Source organism: Trichosurus vulpecula, chromosome 5 (genome assembly GCF_011100635.1).
Source record: "Trichosurus vulpecula isolate mTriVul1 chromosome 5, mTriVul1.pri, whole genome shotgun sequence".
NCBI lineage: Eukaryota > Metazoa > Chordata > Mammalia > Diprotodontia > Phalangeridae > Trichosurus > Trichosurus vulpecula.
Window position 1 is genome coordinate 14,231,298 of NC_050577.1, and position 19,380 is coordinate 14,250,677.

Below are 19,380 nucleotides of genomic sequence, written 5' to 3' on the forward strand. Positions count from 1 at the left end.
AGCCAGTAAGTAGTTAAGGAGCAGCAAGGAGATGTCAGGAGATGGGGAGGTGAATGCTTTATCAGTCCTCTGGAATCATGGTTAGTCATTACCTTGACCAACCTCCTCCCCTTTCTGAGAAGGTCCAAAGTCCTGGTGCTCTTCCTCATCTTATACGTTTGCTCCTGCCATCATTTTCTGCCTTCAGCTCAGAATAACTCCACTTCCCCTTTACCCACCCGTGAAGGGTGATGCTATAAGGGCTTTGCAGCCAGAGTTCTGAAGTTTTTCAAAGAACCAACATCTAGTAAGTGCATTCTATGTGCTAGGTGCTGGGGATCATTGTCCCCAAGAAGCCTCCATTCTAGTGAGATGCCCTAGCAGTGCCAGCTTCTGTCTATTCACTAATGGCCACTCTCCTGGAGCACTTCTCAACTTTTCCCACACCAAGAGACTAGATTTCTCGTCTCTGATTCAATTCAGCATGAACTTATTAAACACCTCCTGTGTGCCAATGTGCTAGGTACTGGGAATACAAAATGAAGAATGAAACAAGCAGCTCACATTCTCCTTGAGTATCAGTGCAAACTCTGTAAGGTTCTCCCAACTTGGTGAAGCCCTGCTTTTTTGGGGGGTGGGGGGAGGAAGGGAGAGAGAAAGTTAACATAGTCTCGTGGTTAGGTCGAGGGCTATTAGTCTAGTGACTCCTTTTTGTATGCTCCACTCGGGTATAGCAAATACTTGATCAAAATGTAATAAAAATGAACTTATCTTTATCTAGAAACAAAATCTATTATGCAAGTATAGATGGCAAATAAACGAAATTAAACAAGAGGAGGAAACTTTGAAGTGGACAAGATCAGTTTTCAGGCAGTAATGAGGTAGAGAAAGGAGAGGAAGTAGAGGGGGGAGAAATCCACCAGCCCCCAGGGTGGTGGCAAATTCTGTCCAGGTCCAATTGCTCTTTAAGTGGGGCAGTGAGTTGGACAAAGCTCCAAGTGCCCATGAATATATTTAGCTTGGGGAAGTGGCCCCTTCTTTTGCCCTTGGCTGGATGCAGCCCTGCTCCTTCCCTTTCTGAGAAGGTCCAAGGTCCTGGTGCTTCTTCCTCATCTTGTGTGTCTCCTTCTGCCATCATTCTCTGCCGTCAGCACAGAATAACTTCACTTCCTCTTTGCCCACCCATGAGGGATGATGCTCGAAGGGCTTTGCAGCCAGGCTTAGACTGGGTCTGTTATAGGAAGATCAACTTAGCTAAGTTTAGAGAGTCTAAGCAGCAGGGGGTTGGAGAGCAAGAGATTGTTTAGGCATCTATAGTTTACTGTGCTGCTACTCTATGTGATTATACTGCTTACCCCCCAAGCCTAGAATGTTTCCCTTCTCACCTCCATTTCTTGGAATCCCCTGGTTTCTCTTCAGATTCGACTCAAGCACCACTTGTGATGTGAAATTTTTACTAATGAGTGCCTTCCCCTGCAAAAGCAATCTTGTATTTATTTCGTATTATTCTACATCCCCTCTCATATACACATTGTCTTCTCTATTAAAACCTAAGCTCCTTGAGGGTGGGGGGCTATTTGGCTTTTGTCTTGTATCCTCGAAACTTAGAACATTGCTGGGTTTATAACAGACCCTCAATAAATTCTTATCTCTCGAATAGATTCTAAGTTCTCTTAGGGTGGGGAATGTTTTGTCTTTGTCATGTCCTCTTTGCTTAACATAGTTTCTGGGTTCAGCTCAGTGCTGAGGGAGATACATTGTTTAACAGGTGGTGCTTGCCCTCATGGAGTTTACAGTCTAGGTAGTGGATAAAATGCAAGCACAAAGACAACTATGATAAAAAAATAATAGCTACATGGCCCCTGCTGGCTTCTCTTGGGGGATGCGAATCAGTCAAACAATTCACTTGATCAAATAGAATATTGTGATTTTATATTGAAGAATTCTATGTCCCCAGGATAACTTGAGGCTCTTCAAGGCCGATGCCATGTCAGACACCTGGAAGATCTACCTGGAGTTCATCGATGACATTGTGGTTGATGGCTTCTTCAATGCCATCATGCATGAGTTAAATTTCTTCTTGGTGAACACAGAGAAATGTGTGAAATCTGCTCCATTCTTTCAAGCACAAATGATCCTCATGGCCCCTGAGATCATATTTAAACCCCCACTAGAAAGAGAGGCTGGGGATGGCCTGTATGACCTCGTGGAAGAGATTTTATGTAATATTTTCAGGATGTCTAGCCAGATGAAGAGAGTGGCATCACATCTGGAAATCCCAAATTACCAGGTATTTTCCTTTTGAAAAAGCAGGCAATGAGGTGTGGGAGGGAGGAAAGGAGTGTCTATTGGGGAAGGAGGAATTCTGGAGATACAAAAAAGGAGAAAAGAGCATCAACAAAACATTAAAAAGCAAAGAGAAGAAAGAGAAAAGAAGTTCAGACATTTTTTCCAACGCAGATGATTACTTAAGGGTGTTTTTTGTGGGGGAGTAGAGGGGCAAACTTATTTCATCAGTATGAAGAACTCCCAGAATGATAATTTGTTTCACCAACACAGATTGACACACCTGCTTTGCCATGTTTAGTTTTAGAGCTGTAGAGGAGGTTAAATCATGTGCCCAGGGTTATACAGCATGGATGTTTCAAAGGCAGGACTTGAACCCAAGTCTGTTGTTACCCTAAGGTCTGCCCTCTATCCATTGGGCTAGGTTGCTTCTTTGCTTAGAGATTTATAGATAGATAGCGCTATTTATCTATAGAATTCCCTGTTTTGAAGGGCGGGGAGAATTCCAAATCTAAGAAAAAGCCCAGGTGATTTCCAATTTTGTTATTTTGGTAGAGTGCCATGTATCTGGTAATGGACCTCTAATCATGGTTTGTGGTAACTCACTACTTCTCTCAATGTTTAGAATGACATGGACCATATGTTGGACCTGACAGAGACCAGGCGGGAGATCATGAGCAGAGTGTCAGGGGTGATCAACAAAGTTCTGGACTATAGGAATTCTTTGGATGTGTACTCTTACCTCTGGGTGGATGACCGCATGGAGTTCATGAAGCAATTTCTTTTCTATGGTCATCCATTGACTGCAGAAGAAATAGACATTCAGGCCAACGAAGGCCTCCCAGAACAGCCACCCACCATCGAGCAGTTCAAAGAACAGGCAAGAAAAGTGGCAAATGGGCTGTGTAGGTGGCAAGACTTTTAAAGCTATTTGGTGTTAACTTTGTGTGTCCTTTTTTAAAAAAAATCTCCTGTAGATTGACAGTTATGAAGCTTTGTATGTTCAGATGAGCAGATTTGAGGACTTCCGGATCTTTGAAGGCTGGTTTAAGGTGGACATGAAGCCTTTCAAAATGAGCTTGCTAAACATGATTAAAAAGTGGAGCTGGATGTTCCAAGAGCATCTTCTGAGATTTGTCATTGACAGGTAAAAACTCTGCTCATTTCATCCAGAATGTTGGATATGCCCCTTAGGTAACCATTAACTGGGCTATGGATTTGACAAATCTCATTTGAGATACCCTATTGATATTACCCTCAGGACCTTTCAAAGGGTCGTTTATATACACAAGTGGGATAACAGAGAACTTTCTTATTTTGAATGCCCTATGTAACTTAGGAGATTCTAGGATCATAGACCCAGAGCTATAAGGGAGCTCAAAGACCTCTAGACCAACCCTTTCATTTTATAGGTGGTGCCTAGGGACCTACCCAGAGTCACACAGTTATTTTGATCAGAGGTAGGATTGGAGCCAAAGTTGTCTGATTCCAAAATCCAGGCTCTTTCCACTGAACCCTTCACTGCATCCTGCTGCCTCCTCAGTATTAAAATGAATAAAAGTCATGAGCAGATTGTTGGACTCTCAGCTTCAGGGAGTTCTCTAAGACTTGTCGACTTGATTTTTAGGGGAATGAGACCCTGTGCCAAGGAAATCACAGAACCTTGACCTGAAATGATGAGAATTTCAAAATATATCTTATACTAAGCAAAGCCTTGGTTTTTGGTTTTGTTGAACCAGAGCTGTGATTGCATTAAAACAGAATACCAACTCCCAGTGAGGAAATTCCTCTTTGCCAAAGAAGACAGGTGCCTACTTGGCAGTTTATAATGCTAGAGTTCCCTGGGGCAATGAGAAGTTAAATGAATTACCCAGGGTAATGTACCAGGATATATCAGAAGCAGGCCTTGCACCCACAGCTTCTTGACTCCAAAGTTCCACATGGCAGGTTTACTAAATGTATTTTGTGTCCCTCTCTTTCTTTCTCTCTTTTGTTCTCTTTCTTTCTCTTCCTTTTCCCCTTCCTCTGTCTTTTTCTCTCCTTCTCTCTTTCTTCCTCTTCATCCCTCCCTTCCTTTTTTCTTTCATAGTCTGACCGACCTGGAAGAGTTTATTAAAGTGACAAATGCTGGATTCAGCAGAGAGTTGAAAGAAGGTGACTATAATGGGCTAATAGAAATCATGGGCCACCTCCTGGCTCTGAGAAACCGGCAGGGAGCTACTGATGGGCTCTTTGAGCCCCTCAAAGCCACCATTGCACTCTTGGAGAGCTATGGGCAGAAGATGCCTGACCACGTTTACGTTCTCCTAGAGGTGAGTACTGGTGCCTCGGTGATTGGTGTCGTGCCTTCTGTTTCTGGTGGGTTACCTTCTGGTTCCCATGCTTTCACTTTCAAAGCTGAAATTCACCACAGCACTTGTTCATTGAGCACAAGCTGCCTCTCTAGAAGTATCCTAGTCTTGGAAAACACACAGGAAATGCACATGCTATTAGTAAGACAGCTTGATTTATATGGAAAATAATTACATTTTTTAAATAGGTCTTCTTTGCCATTATCGTCTGGCCATATTCTTCAAAGAGTTGTAGTGTGCTATGGACCAAATAAGGAAGTGCTTACTGTGTACCAAGCAATGTGCTAAATGCTGAGACTAGAAAAGCGAGAGATATACCCTGCTCTCCAGGGGCTCACACTCTAACGGAGGGAAGCAATGCACATAGGAGAGTTCAGGTGCAGGACATATGCATTATGTTCATAAGTATATGTGTATGTGCATGTGTGTGTGTGAGTATGTGCACACAGTATATCCGGGCTCATGATTTCACTGATTCCAAAACTCCTTCAGTAAATGTAAACTTCCCATAACTTACCATCCTAGAGGGTGAGTGACCACAGTTGGGCCATATTGTAGCAGGGATTCTGGTTGGTTGGTTGGTTGCTGTCCTTCATGCTCAAAGAGGGCCTTTATATCATGTTGGGCTTATATTAGTATTATTATTATTTTGTATCATTTATATTTATAATTTATATTATAGTATTATTTTATATAATAATATATAATAATAATATTATATTATGTTTGGGTCAAGGTACAGTGTGTCCAACTGTGGCTGATCAGACCAATGTGAGCTCAGAAGGCTCTACCACAGGTCAGGCACAAATAGTCCACATGAACAGTTGGGGTGGATTCTCTAAATTCGTGTGTCTTGTATTTCTTTTGAGCTACTTCAATTCTGCTTTGCTCACAGAGCACAGCACCTTCTTTGATTCTGGTACAACATGCTGGGCGGTCCTTTGCCACCCATCTCCCATGTCACTCAATCATTTCCAAATGGATTAGACTAGAAGGGTTGGACTAGAAGCCTGCTGAGGGCACGTCCACCTCTCAAGTTCTCTGATTTTATCTGTGATTCTGTAAGATTTGCCCAAGGCTCAGGGAGCCATTTTGTTTCTACTCTCCTGCCTAGTTTCAATTCCATGGAACAAGATTCCTCTCCCAGGTTTGCCCATCATTTCTATACTCATCACCGTGCTGCTAACTCAAGGCTTAATTGATATCACCTCCCTCAGCCTCTTCTCCCCTCTGAATGGAGGACTGGAGGACAGATATTAATTATATCCCCAGTGCTTAGTACAGTGCCTGGCACCTACTAGGCACTAAATAAAGGTTTCATGGTTTGGATTGGCTAAGTAACTTGCCTATTGCCACCTAGCTAGTGAGCATCGAAGGTAGTTCTTGAGTCCAAATCTTCCTGAGGCCAAGCACAGCCCTCTATCTATCATACTGCTTCAAATTACAGAAACACTGACATTCCTCAAGGATTGGTGATTTCTTCTGTATGAGTCTTCTCTCTACTGCTCCCTCTGATTTGGCTGAATAATTCCTCATCCTGTGGCCAACTGGGTATTGAATGTGTCCTCACTAGGTTAAGATGGTTCCCTCTAGTGACAGACTCAGTGACCCCCACTGACCTAAATTAGAAGCCCAGGGTCAAGTCCATATCACATCGAGCCATTAGAGGAGGGTTTCAATATATGTGGATATGCTCCCTCCCATCAGAACACGGACACCCTGGGGTTTAGATGCGCTCCCATAGCACTTCTGGACACTTCTGGCCATCTCCACATTGGTCATCTTCCTTATCTGCCTCTCGATGGAAATCGGACCCTGCCTCTGATAAGTGACCTTTCACCTATCTTGCTTGGAATCAGGCCAACTTGCTGATTCTTTTTCCAAACCATGCCCTTCCCTAAGGCCCCCTGTGCTCTGTCCCTCTTTCTAGCCCCCTTTATGTTTTGTTTTCCCCCACTGAATGTAACCTCCTTGAGGATATGGATTGTCTTGCTTTTGTCTCTTCTGCACCTAGCACAGTGCCTGGAACGTGGTAAGAGCTTAATAAATGTTTTTTCATTCATTCATTCATAATCTGTACTGTGTAGGCTTTACATACGGCAGAGCTCTTTGTTAAAACATGTTGCTATTGGTGATCACGCATCTTTTCAGCGTTGCCTGTGTCCTCAGATGTAATGCATGTTGAATATTACGCTAGGAAAAGATTTTGGGAGTGGATTTCGTGTGTCTCTGTGTACCCGTATGCAGGAAAGTTTGGCATTATAATTAGAAGTTCCCTTTCCTTGTTCCCATATGTGACAGCTGTTCTGGGATCTGTGCCCACAACTCCGACAACCTTCCTTTGAGGGTATGACAGTCCATAAGTCATATTTACAAATATCAGGGGGATATGTCCTCTTGGTTTAGGGAAACCCTGTTACTATCTCCTAGAAGCATCTCAGTGCAAAGTAACAAATGGTTTTATGGCATTGTTTTAGAGTTTATAGATCAATTCTAAATTATTTACAGAAAAATACCATCTCAAAAGTGTATTAAACAACTAACAACAGCAGAAGCTATTCGCATTTCGCAGAATCGCAGAAGCTAAGCCCTCACAGAAGGAATCCTTATTAGAACATACCTGACTGGTGCCTGTCAGTCTGCTTTATCAATCAATTAGTAAGCTTTAATTAAGCACCTACTATGTGCTAGGCACTGTGCTCAGGGAGCGTCCATTCTACTAGGGGGCATAAATCAATCCACAAACATTTATTAAGTACCTCCTGTATACCCGGCATTGTGCTAGGGGCTGGGGATATAAAGACAAAAAAAAATCCTTGGCTTCAAAGACCTCACATGCTAGAGAGAGAAACAACACCCATGTAAATACGTATAAAATAGATTCAAAATACATACAAGGGGAGGCAATAGATATGGTCTCATGTAGAAGGTGATGTCTGAGCTAAGCCCTGAAAGAGACTACAAAGTTCTAGAGACAGAGGTGAGGTGGAGTGCATTCCAGGTGTGAGGCACAGCCTATGCAAAGGTCCAGAGGTCAGAGATGGAAGGAAGCATGTGAGGAGTTGCAAGAAGGCCCATAGTACTTGGGATTTGTGAACATATTTTCTTCACAATTCCCTTGTTATTATTGCTCATTTCCACATGATGCTCTGCCTCCCTCCCACTGGAACCTTGGGAGCTGCCCCTTCCTTACCCTGCTCCCCAAGCTGGACTCTGAAAGCCACTGAGTTTTCCTTTCATCTTGTCCCAGACCAAGTCTCTTTACACTTCTCAGCCATCTTCACCCTGCATATTCCTTCCCCACTTTCTAGTTCCCTTTGACGTGTGTTGTCTTTCTCTGTTAGCATGGCAGCTCCTTGAGGGCAGGGGCTTGCTTGCTTGGATTTGTATCATGTTAGTACAAGGACTGTTATAGAGTAAGCTTTTTAAAGATCCCTGCTCTGTCTGTCTCTATAATGGTGTGGAGCTATGGACTTCTCATGGACTCAGTGGTCCAATCAAGGGTGTAGCTTAGTTCTGAACAGCTTCTGGATGCCTGCATTGAATCAATGATTTGGTCAAAGGTATAAGTTAGGCACGAACTCAGAAAATGAATTGGGATGGGATGAAAGAATCAGACCCACCTCTGGGCCTTGGTTCATCAGAGAAGGGAATTCCAATAGAAGTGTAACCCAGCAACTGTTTTGAGAGTCAAGCTTGGGGAGCACTCTGGGAATGCTGCCAAGATGGATGTGAGTCCAGAGGGAATGTGACATTCTCTATCTTCCCCCTCCCTCAACCCATTTCCTGACTGTGTTATCAGAGAGACTGATCCAATAACAAACAATGCACACAGCTGGGCACTGAGAACAAACGACACATTGAGGAAAGGCAAGTTCACGAGGACTCCACAAAGAGAGAAAAGAGCTTGCATCTCACCAAGACGTAGGACTTACCCCCTTTGCCACATGTGTTCTTTCAGATTGAGCCCATTTTCCCCAGGACCCTATGTACCATGTTTCACCACATAATAGTCACAAATTTTATGCCAATTTTTTTGCAAAAAAGTGGAGTGCAACCATTATGTGAAGCTTTTTTCAAAGAAAAAATTGTGCCAGTATTACTTAAAAATCATTCATTACTAAGTTGTCTTTGCTGCAAGATCAGGATGCATAGAATATTCATGAATATACATTAAAATTGGCATGATGTCTTAGCATATCATGTGACTTACTCATGGCAGCTTCACCTGCTGCCCACTCCCCTTGCACCTGTGGCTCTTAATTGGATTGAGTGCCAAGTAGTGTCAGTACTGATAGTGCATATGCACTGAGAATTCTAGGCTTGAGGCTCACAATGTGTGAGAGTGATGCTACTGGTGAATATATGGTTGCTCCATTTACCTTTCAAGTGGCATTATGAGCGGAATTATACCATGCGATGATTACATGATGAAAAATTACAAGCCAATTTTTGGACTGAAAAGTAGGGTGTAATAATTATGCAGTGACGTGGGTCTCTCATACACTCTCCCATCAGACTACCACATGCTTTAGGATGGATATTGCTGTATTTTGGTTCTTATTATAGATTTTCTGTAAATATATCTTCATAACAAGTAATTTTTATTAAGTGATAGGAGGGGGATGATAACTGATTAAATTGTATTGGGTAGCACACTGGTGGGGGCTCATGAGTTATAGTCCTAGAACTCCTATTTCCTTAGGTTATTAGAATCCTGAAAGGATAAATAGTCAGCCATCCTCTAGGATCCCAGCCTTTCAATGTGAGTGGGAGTTGTAAAGTAGCCCTAGAGCCTGTACTGCCTCTCTACTATCCTCAATTTACAAATGGAAACCCTGAGACTCAAACTGTGCGGACAAACCATACACTTAAGTGCCTTGCCCATGGCCACACAACCAGCTAGGGTTGAAGTTGAGAACTTGGTCCCTTGATTCTAAGCCCAGTGTTCATTCCACTGCATGATCACATCCTGTTCATTCTCCTGTCTTGTTGATCATTATCCAGTTTATAATTGGCCATTAAGGCCAACAGCAATGAACATGTATTATCCAAATTTAGAGTACTATACTGTTATCACAATAATGGTAACTGGCACAGTCTCCCTTTGATAATGGGAACCTAATAATTGTTTAAGTTAAAAGGAGGCAGCAAGCATTTATCACATGCCTACTATGTGCCAAGCATGGGGCAGGATGAAGAACTAAATGAAAAAGTCCCTGCCCCACAAGGAGCTTTTGGGTGGGGTGGGGGGTAGGAATCTGTGGGGTTGAAAATTTAGCCTCACAAATATAGAGCTTGGAGGGGGGGACCTCCAAGGCCATCTGGTTTAGTCCTCTCATTTCACAGAAGAGGAAACTGAGCCCCGGGCAGTGAGATCACAGATAGCTTGTCACAGATTTGTACAGATAAGTGTTAGAGTGAGAATTCCTTTTCTTGTGTGGGTTGGATTGGTGGTTTCTGAGGTTCCTTTCAATTTAAAAATGCTGTGATTCCACGAAGATAAATCAATAAAGGTATTTACTATTTATTTAAAAAATTAAATGTTTAATCCTATGGAGCCCAATTAGAATTGCTTGTCGTTACATGATGGGATGTTCCATGGCTGACATCACACCTTGCCAGATGTAATGCAGCAATCGGGAAGAAAAAACCTACCTTATTCTTGCAAGCTTAGCTTCTAAGGTGGGAGTATTCATCTCATTCCCTACTGTCCATCTTATAAAAGTTCCAATACATACCCAGGTAATGGGAACATTTTCCTCCCACCTCACTATATCGATAAACAAGCATTTATTGTTTACCATATGCCAGGCACTGGGGGAGATGCTGGAATATAAAATACAAAGTAGATCTTAAGTAATTTTCCTTCAACCCTACACCAGTGGATGAATAAGTCTGAATCAGCTGGAGAGGATTATAGGGCCTTGGCTGCCGGATGAAGGTGATTGGCACCAATCTCAAGTGATTGGGTAGGAGGATTAGTCATGCCCTTTGGGCTCATATAAAAGCAGAACCATTCAGCAGACTCAGGAATGCTTTTGTAGAGGCAGACTCCCATCCCTTCTGTATTAGAGGGCAGCAGAGCCGGTGGGTAGGTGGGTGCTGTCTCTGCTTTCCTTCTTTCATGCCATCTCTCTGCCAACAATCCCCTTGCTACCCTGGCTAAGCTATTGCCCTGGGGCCCTGATGTCCTAATTGGTGTCTCAACTGGACAATAATTTCAGGAAAGCCTGAGTCATGCTTCATTTTGACTCCTCCTCCTCACCAGCCACCTTGCACCCTGCCCACCATTCCCCTCTCTGTGTCCCTCCCAGCATGGTGCTTTGCACATAGTAAATACTTTATAAATGTTTTATCATTGACTCGTTTATCCATTCTCTCAAGCCCATGAGAACTCTTGAACAAGAAAAGTAGAAGAATCACTCATGGGTTTGCCCCTAGAACCCATGGGAGCAGCTACTCTTTGGCAACTCAACTCAGTAAGGAGAGTGCCCTAAGAGTGGGTGGGACACACAGATACTGTTCGTCTTAGGCTGTGGTGAGTCAAAAACATTGGGCTGGTTTCTTAATTCTAGATGATTCTATCTGATGGATATAAAATGAGGAAAGGACTTCCCAAATGATGCCAGGAATTTAATACATTAGGAAAAGGTATAATTGGGAAGCCATGACCAATGATGTGGGCCAAAATTTAAGAAAACATAGCCCTCCTAAGGGCTCCTATGTTTGAGAACGTTTTATGCCTGCAGTAACATATTTCTCTAGCACCTTGAGGTGGTGTGATGGTGAAAGGATTTCTCAAAGGTCCCACAGATGGAGCCCAAGCTTTGTTAGGTCCTCTTAAGCTGGAAAGGTTTTGAATTTGGGCCTGACGAGATACTAGGGCCATCGTAGGGTAGTTTTTTTTCAGTCATGCAGCAACTCTCAAAGATCCTCTGCTAAGTCACAGCCAGGGTAGGGGACACAAGACCCAGACCCACAAAATCATAGGCCCTGGAAGCATTTCAACAACTACAGTCATGCCTGTGGGGCCAGTGGGGAAGGATAGGGTGAAGATGTCCTAATGCCAACTAAATGAATGCCACCTGCTGTGGGTCTTTGGGTTTCCAGGGCAACTGTCCTGGTCTCCCATCGTGTACTTTTTTTAGGAATTACCTGAAAGATGGAATACTACCAAAAAGAACGCTGTGGCCATGAAACATGAAGTTGCTCCCCTTCAGAATGCAGAGGTCACTGTCATAAGGAGAAAGTGTGTTTTGTTTGATGTAAGTGATACCAAATCCTCCTGCTCAAAGTATTTTGACAAGACTGGTTTATGTATTTATTCATTTAAATTTGAATTTTCTTTTAAAAATCGTTTGTGGATTTTGGGGGGGAGGGGAGGCAAGTGTCATTTTACACCGCACTTACCAATAACTCCCCTTCTCCAAAACTATTTCCTTTGTAATAAAAAAGTAGTTTAAAAATCGATACAATATATGCAACATTTCACACCCATAGTGCACCACCTCTTTACAAGAAGAAGAGAGATGTTGATAAGAATATTTAAACAGCTGTCCTAAGCCTAATTTAATTAATGAAATTCTCTTTTCCACTCTAATCTTATTTCTTTTCCTTCTGTATCAGGCGAAACAGGTGGAGTTCAGAGAGAAATTCAGAAGAAAAGCCCCATTCTGCTTTAATGCAGAAAAGCCATATGAAGTCCTTGATGAGGTAATGGTCCTGCAGCTGGGAATAGTTTAGGGTTAGAGAAAGCATTTAATTAAGATAAGTCAGCATGTGTGCATTGAAGTTTGTGCACGTTAACTTTTGGCCAAAGACCTAGAGTTGGACGGGCTGTTAGCGACCATCTAGCCCAGCTCGCTTTAGAAATGAGGGTAAGTGAGCCCTTGCCTAGAGTAACCAGGGGGTTATGTGTCAGAGACAGGATTTGAACCTTTGTCCTCTCCAGACCTAGAGCCCGAGCTGTGTGCACGTTCTGAGCTGCCTTTGCTAGTTGCATCTAAATCTGAGTTATCTGAATTCTGCACCCCTTCCTGGGAACTTAGAATTTAGAGGTCCAGGGTACTTGGGTTAATTATTTAGTCCACCCCCATTATTTTACAGGTGGTTGTAAGGGCCAGAGAAGGGAAGTGATTTGTCCAAGATCGCAGAGCTAGTCACTGATTATTTCATCGGTTAGTTTGACTGCTGGCAAAATCACATCCCCCATCATCCTCTGTGTCTCTCTCCTCATTGCATGGAAAGCCAACAGATGTCATGTTCGCCAACATTAGGCTGCCTTTTTGAACACCTTCCATGGTTTGTTACCAGCAGAGATATGCTGGAAAATGTTTAACAACTGGCTCTCCAGGAAAGCGTTTTACACATGGCCCATTTTTAGTTGAATCTGCATTGTTAATATTTTCTCCATCACTTAACTCTAGACAACCAACAACAACCACAAAAACCCTTATCTGTAGTGTTTGCCGATTTCCAAGGCACAAATGCTCACATGGAAAATTTAACAGCCGTCTCTCCAGAACTGGCTCAAGCTGGCTACAAGAATGTAGTTTATTCTGGTATTACTGGTAATGAAGGTACCTAATAATAATTAATCAGCAAGCATTTATTTAGTCACATCAAGTCAAGAAGCATTTATTAAACATTTTGTGGCTGGCATTCTGCGGCTGGTAAAAGACTCCCTGCCGTTGAGAAACTTACAATCTACAAGGGGAGAGAATAGGCAAACAACAGAAGCATGTACAAGTTATGGCAGTGTAAAGGAAAGGTCATGTCAGGGGAGAGGTGCTGGTGCTAAGGGTAATTGGCAAAGGCAGAAAGTCAAATGTTAGTTGAGATTTGAAGGAAGACAGGAGCCCAGGAGGCAGGGAAGAGGATGGGGAGAATGTCAGCTCTAGGGTAAAGCCAGGGAAAACTGGGGGAGTCAAGAGATAGAACATCCAAGAGACCAATGTCACTGGAGGGAAGCAAGGTGTAAGAGGCTGGAAACATAGGAAGGGGCTTTGAAAACCAAATGGAGGATTTTGTATTTGATCCCAAAGGTAATAGGGAGCCATCGGAGTTTCTTGAGTGAGTGGCGACAAGATTAGACTTTAGGAAGATCACTTTAGTGATTGAATGGAGGATGGACAGGGTGGGGAGAGACTTCCAGCAGGTGGACCCCGCCCCCCAGCATCTATTGATGTAGTCTAGGTATGAGGTGATGAAGCCTGCACCAGAGTAGGGGCTTTTTCTATCTCTTTGACATTGGAAAATTTGCTTGAATAAAGCAATTCCCCAAATAGCCAATTGCATTTGCTGGCAATCATGTCCTCTATCTTGCATTTGACTTCTAGGAAACTGAGTCAAGTCAGCACCTGATTCCGTGTGCTGTGGGGTAGGAACAGGGAGAAGAAATTCTTCGATAATCTGAAAACCTTGTTCTGGTCTGGAGTTTAATGCCAAACTTGATACTGGTGATGACATTGACTGAGTTGACAATTTTTTCCTGTTGACAAGAGGCGGCTAGGTGTTACAGTGGATAGAATGCTAGGCTGAGAGTCAGCAAGACCTGTCTTTAAATCTTACTTCTGACACTTACCAGCTTTGTGCCCCTGGGCAAGTCACTTGCTGATTAACCTGCCTGGTTCTCTGTTTCCTCATCTGTAGAATGAGGGAGTTGGATATGGTGTCTTCAGGCCCTATCAGGCTCTGGATCACTTCTGGATTCTATGAACCAGTGATTCATTGCTATAAGGAAATCCTAATGCAGAGTGATGAGGGCTTAGTGATTTAGTCTTGCAGAGCTGTCTAGTGCAGAGAGAGGTTCGGCAACTTCCTTTGGGTCACACAGCAGCATTTGTCAGAGGCAGGGCTCGAGCAAAGTCTTTTGGACTGTGGTCATCACTGCTCTTTACTATGTAGCATCTCATGGTGACATAGTTACACAGATAAACTGAAGTGGTCAGTGACTAAAAAACAATATATTTGGTTTCGGAAAATGTTTTCATTGCACATTGGGATTTGTAGGAATCCAGAGCACCCCAGATAGAGCACTATACCTCCAGCGGGCAGGTCCGCCTTCGAGCTTGGGAGCTGTCCAGCTTTCCTCATTGACTGTCTGCCCCAGCCATTCTGAAAGTGAACTCATCACTTCTGAGACCAGTGATAGGCACGGACAAGTTGAAAGCAGGACTGGCTTCTTTTTTGAAACTTTTGTTGGAAGATGATTTGGCTTAAAAAGTCTTCCCTTTTAGTTATGGCTTGATTAATTGAACATAACATAATAATTGAACATAAATAATATTTAATCAAAATAGATGACATCTTTTGCCATGAAACATCTGAAGTCAAGATTTTGCTTTCAGTTGAGGTTGGTCTGGCCAGTTGATCTGAGCCTTCCAGATCTAGAGCCTAAGAGATTTCAGAAGCACCAGCATCCTCATTTGCCTATGGCAGACACATGCTTTGTTTTCATAAAACTCACTCTCCTGATATGTGGTTGATTTTTTAAAATGACTTTACTAATATTTGGGATCAATGTCAACTTGAAAAGTAAGCTCTGATAGAGTATCCCAGGGATCTCTCCCTGATACTACACTCTTTACCTTTTTTTAATGACTTGGATGAAAGTAGAGACTGTCTGCATGGTTATCACATTAACTTATGATAGGATTTGAAAGCACTTTACAAGATAGAACTAAACAAAGATGAATGTAAAGTCCGGTTTTACATAGTATTTTATAGTATGGGGGACGGGTGGCTTCCTGTCTCTAAGATACTTCTCAGCACAGGTAGCTAGAATTTGAATCAAGAAGATCCAATTTTCAAATCCTGCCTCAGACACTTACTTGCTATGTGACCTTGGGCAAGTCACTTAATCTCTCTTGGCCTCAGTTTCCTCATCTGTAAAAATGGGAATAATGATGCAACCTATCTTGTATGATTGTTGTGAGAATCACATGAGATGACATATTTAAAGCACATATAGAAATGCCAGCTGCTGGTGGTGGTAGCAGTATTCTGTGAGTCTAAATTTCCCTTCATCTTGAATATTGCGTTCATTTCTAGGGCGTTGCATTTTGGAAAAGACATTGACAATGATGGTCCCAGAGCATTTATCATTGAACTGTGCTTTCACTTAGGATGTTTTCTGTGTTACTTAAAGCACAATTGAGTGTTATTTCATGAGAGTGACAGTTCTGAGGTTGTTGTATTGTTTTTTTCTCCAAACATGGAGTTTTTAAAAACGATTTGCTACCTTCTCAGTTTCATGGAAACAAGTTTTTTCTAAGAAAATTTCCAATTTTACAATGCAGATCAGTGGAGAAAAATAAGACCCACAGAAATCGCCTTCTCCGAAGACTCTGCTGCGGGCTATCAGTTCAATTACTAGAATCTCTAGGGAGTCTTCAGTGAAGGAAGCGGTTCATCTTGTGACTGTATTTGCTGCTGCACCACTCTCTCATTCTTATCATGGAATGATTATTAAAGGTGGCAGGATGAAGTCCACCTGGCCACCACTTAACTGGTGAACTCATTACCTTGTGGAACTTCTGAGATGCTGGAGGTTTCCATACCTGAGCTAGCGCATTGAGCAGCCTGGGCAGGCTTGCCTGTTTCACGTGGTTTTTTGACAGGTAGGATGAGTGAAATGTGTGTTTTTTTTCTCCAAGGCAAATGAAGAACTTGAAGTATTAGAAGAAGAAATGTTGCAGATGCAAGAATCGACAAGTCTTTTTGAAGTGGCCCTTCCAGACTATAAACAAATCAAACAATGTCGCAGGGAAATTCGGTCGCTCAAGGGCCTCTGGGATCTGATGATTTATATCCAAGTGAGAGTTTGCTCTTTAAAATCACTGTCTTATGTCCCTTTGGCTAGTCTTCTTTCTTGTGTGTATTTGTATGTAGGATCTTAGGTGTGTTTGTTTCTTATGGCATTAATAAATTATGTGGCTGTCATTTTTTTCAGACCTCAACCCATTTTTCTTCTTTTCTTTAAAGTCAGTCTTTGAGTTATTCACAACTCTACTAGAAAAATGTTCACTTAAAAACATCATTATTTTTCATTTCAGCATTTATACAATACTGCAAAGGGGTTCCTGGTTTGAACCCCAAGTTTTTTTAAAAAGATTTGTATTAGACATTCTTTGAAATGATCTAAATTTTCTATGGAAAATATTTTGTATTTGTTAGAAGAGAGGGCACTGTTGTGTATCAGGGTAAGGGAAAGTTGAGCTGCTGATGTGATGGGATAATGGATCATCAAAAAAACACACCCAAAAAATGAAAAAGACTAAGTCAGGGACCCCAAAACAAGAAGAGCAACATGACCGCTTCAGTAAATGGAATAGATGCTGTTAAAGGCCATCCACAACTAACAAAATTTCACTGTGTTGTCCCCAATTTTTTGTATATGTTTTTGGTGATTACTAAGTTAATAATAACAAATTTAAAATAAGAGTGTTTTTAACTATATTCATAAGCATTATAAGAAGTAGCCCTTGTCTCAAGTCAGTAAGCATTTGTGAAGTGCCTGCTATGTATCAGGCATGGTGCTAAATGCTAGGAAATCAGTGGAGTTCTGTAATGACAATGACCACAGAGACTTATGGGGTCAACAAGAGACCTCAGAGCACAAAGTAACCAGTGGAGTATGAGAGGGAGCATGGTCCCGAGACCTTGAATCTGATCAAGATGTCTAAGAGCAGAGGCTGGCCAGTGCTAGATTCAGATTATGTCTTTGCAATCATAATTGTGTTTCATCTGAGGATCAGAAAGTACTAGGGTTTTAGCCAATCAACAAGCATTTCCTAAGGGACACTGGGTTGGGTTGCTAAGAAAGCAAAAACAATCTGCCATAAAGGAATTGAACATATAAATAACTAGGTACAAACAAGATATATGTAGGGTTGGTAGAGGATACTCTCAGTGGGAAGATGCCAGCAGCTCGGGAGACTCAGAAAGGTCTCCTGCAAAAGATGAGATTTGAGCTGAGTCTTGAAAGAATCCAGGGAGTTTTTAAAAGTCATCGGAATGTTCTTCTTCCAGATGTAATCCTAACTAAGTACTTTCTATATAAATGATAACATCAATATGTGTCTGTAACTTTTCACCATAATTAGAAGGCGATGCATCAGATCGTTTGGGGGGTACATTTGACCCATGCCCAAAACTTTTTGTTCTAAAGTTAGGGGAGATTTGACAAGGACAGTTAATATTCAAGAAATTAGATTTCCACTGGCCAATGGTGCCACTGTGTATCATCAATTTCTGTGCTATGTGGCTGAGACTCACTTTCACCAAATGTTGTTGACACTTTTATCTGCTCCTCCGGTTTCAGAGAAGCATCGATAATTGGACTAAAACCCAGTGGAGACAGATTAATGTGGAACAGATGGATGGAGAGCTGAGAAGGTTTGCCAAGGCAAGTTCCGAAGCTGTCTACTACCACAATTTATTTTTCTCGACACCGCCTCTTTTCCGTCTTCCCCTACCCAGGCTCCAATGGGTTTTTGGCACATGGACACTGCTTAGCTTGAACATGACCATCTGAGATGATATTTCTTTACTATAAGCCAGTGGCATTCCTAACCAGAACTGTACGTTTGGTTCAGTTATTTTGTAGTTTATGAGTTATGAGTCACCCCTGAGGGTGTAAGCATTCTTTCTCATAGTTAAGGAGAGTGAAGGTGACTAGAGATATGAAGGGCTGTATGTGGAGGTGGGAAGGGACTTCAGCTTGTGGTAGCTCTTGGTTACTTTTCTTTGAAGCTACAACTAAGACATATAGGGAACATCTGTTGGTTCTAGAGCCACTGATGGAAGTATTTCCTCTCTAGAGAGCATATGGAACCATCTAAATCCCATTCAATTCAATGAACATCTATCAGGCACCTACTGTCACAGGAAATTAGGCTAAGACGTGGGAATACAAAGAAAAATGACAGAATTCCTGCCTTTATAGAGTTTACATACTACTGGGAAGCAGGTACATTGTGTACACTGATAAAGTGAAGATAAGGTCTGATAATAGCAATGAAGAGATCAGGCAATGAAATAGAGTAAAATCGATTTTGAAGACAATAGAGACTCAAAGGTATCATGGATCTCAAGCCATGAAAGTACCTCAGAGGCCATTTAGTCAAACCTACTCATTTTGCAGAGTGCCAAGGTCGCACAGATCATTGGATCAGAGGTATATAGCCAGAAGGGACCTAAGAGGTCATCTAGGCGAAACCTCTCATTTTACAGATGAAGAAACTGAGGCCTAGAGAGGTTAAGTGACTTGCTAAAGTCGTGAAAGTAGTAAATGTCAGAGGTGAGATTGCAGCTCCAGAACTAGAGCTTCTTCCAATGTACCACTGAGGCAATCATGCTTGTATGTATTTACCTGAAATTGGAATATGATTGCACTAAGGTTTTGGGTGGGAATTGAATGATGGAAGCATCCTTAATTCTCCACTTTCTTTATATCCATAGACACAGAAATGCTGGGAAGTGAATGCCTTCTCACACAAAGGAGGTAGACTAGCAAAAGCAATCCAACAAAAAGACCCAAAGATTATAGATTCAGAGTCACAATGTTGGAGAGCTGGAAGGGGCTTAATCCAGCTCGTAGCTGAACAAGAATCCTCTTTTCAATGTCATTGGTCAGGATCACTGAGCCTTGGCTTAAAGCTGTCCAATGAGGGAGAACCTGCTCACCCCAAGGCAGACCATTCTATGGTGAGGGTTAGACAACCCTCTCTCCTGCTTTGTGACTTGCACCCACTATTAT

General features: G+C 42.2%; 1 protein-coding gene across 1 annotated transcript in view; it reads left to right on the forward strand.

Moving 5' to 3' along the window:
* The window catches only part of DNAH11 (dynein axonemal heavy chain 11), a 311,018-nt gene that overhangs the window by 71,484 nt on the left and 220,154 nt on the right, over positions 1 to 19,380 (forward strand). Inside the window, exons 15-22 of the mRNA XM_036759767.1 lie at positions 1,937 to 2,269; positions 2,891 to 3,145; positions 3,243 to 3,412; positions 4,355 to 4,577; positions 11,768 to 11,884; positions 12,246 to 12,332; positions 16,277 to 16,435; positions 17,944 to 18,027. Of these exons, the coding sequence (XP_036615662.1) occupies positions 1,937 to 2,269; positions 2,891 to 3,145; positions 3,243 to 3,412; positions 4,355 to 4,577; positions 11,768 to 11,884; positions 12,246 to 12,332; positions 16,277 to 16,435; positions 17,944 to 18,027 (1,428 nt within the window). The remainder of the gene's footprint in view (positions 1 to 1,936; positions 2,270 to 2,890; positions 3,146 to 3,242; positions 3,413 to 4,354; positions 4,578 to 11,767; positions 11,885 to 12,245; positions 12,333 to 16,276; positions 16,436 to 17,943; positions 18,028 to 19,380) is intronic.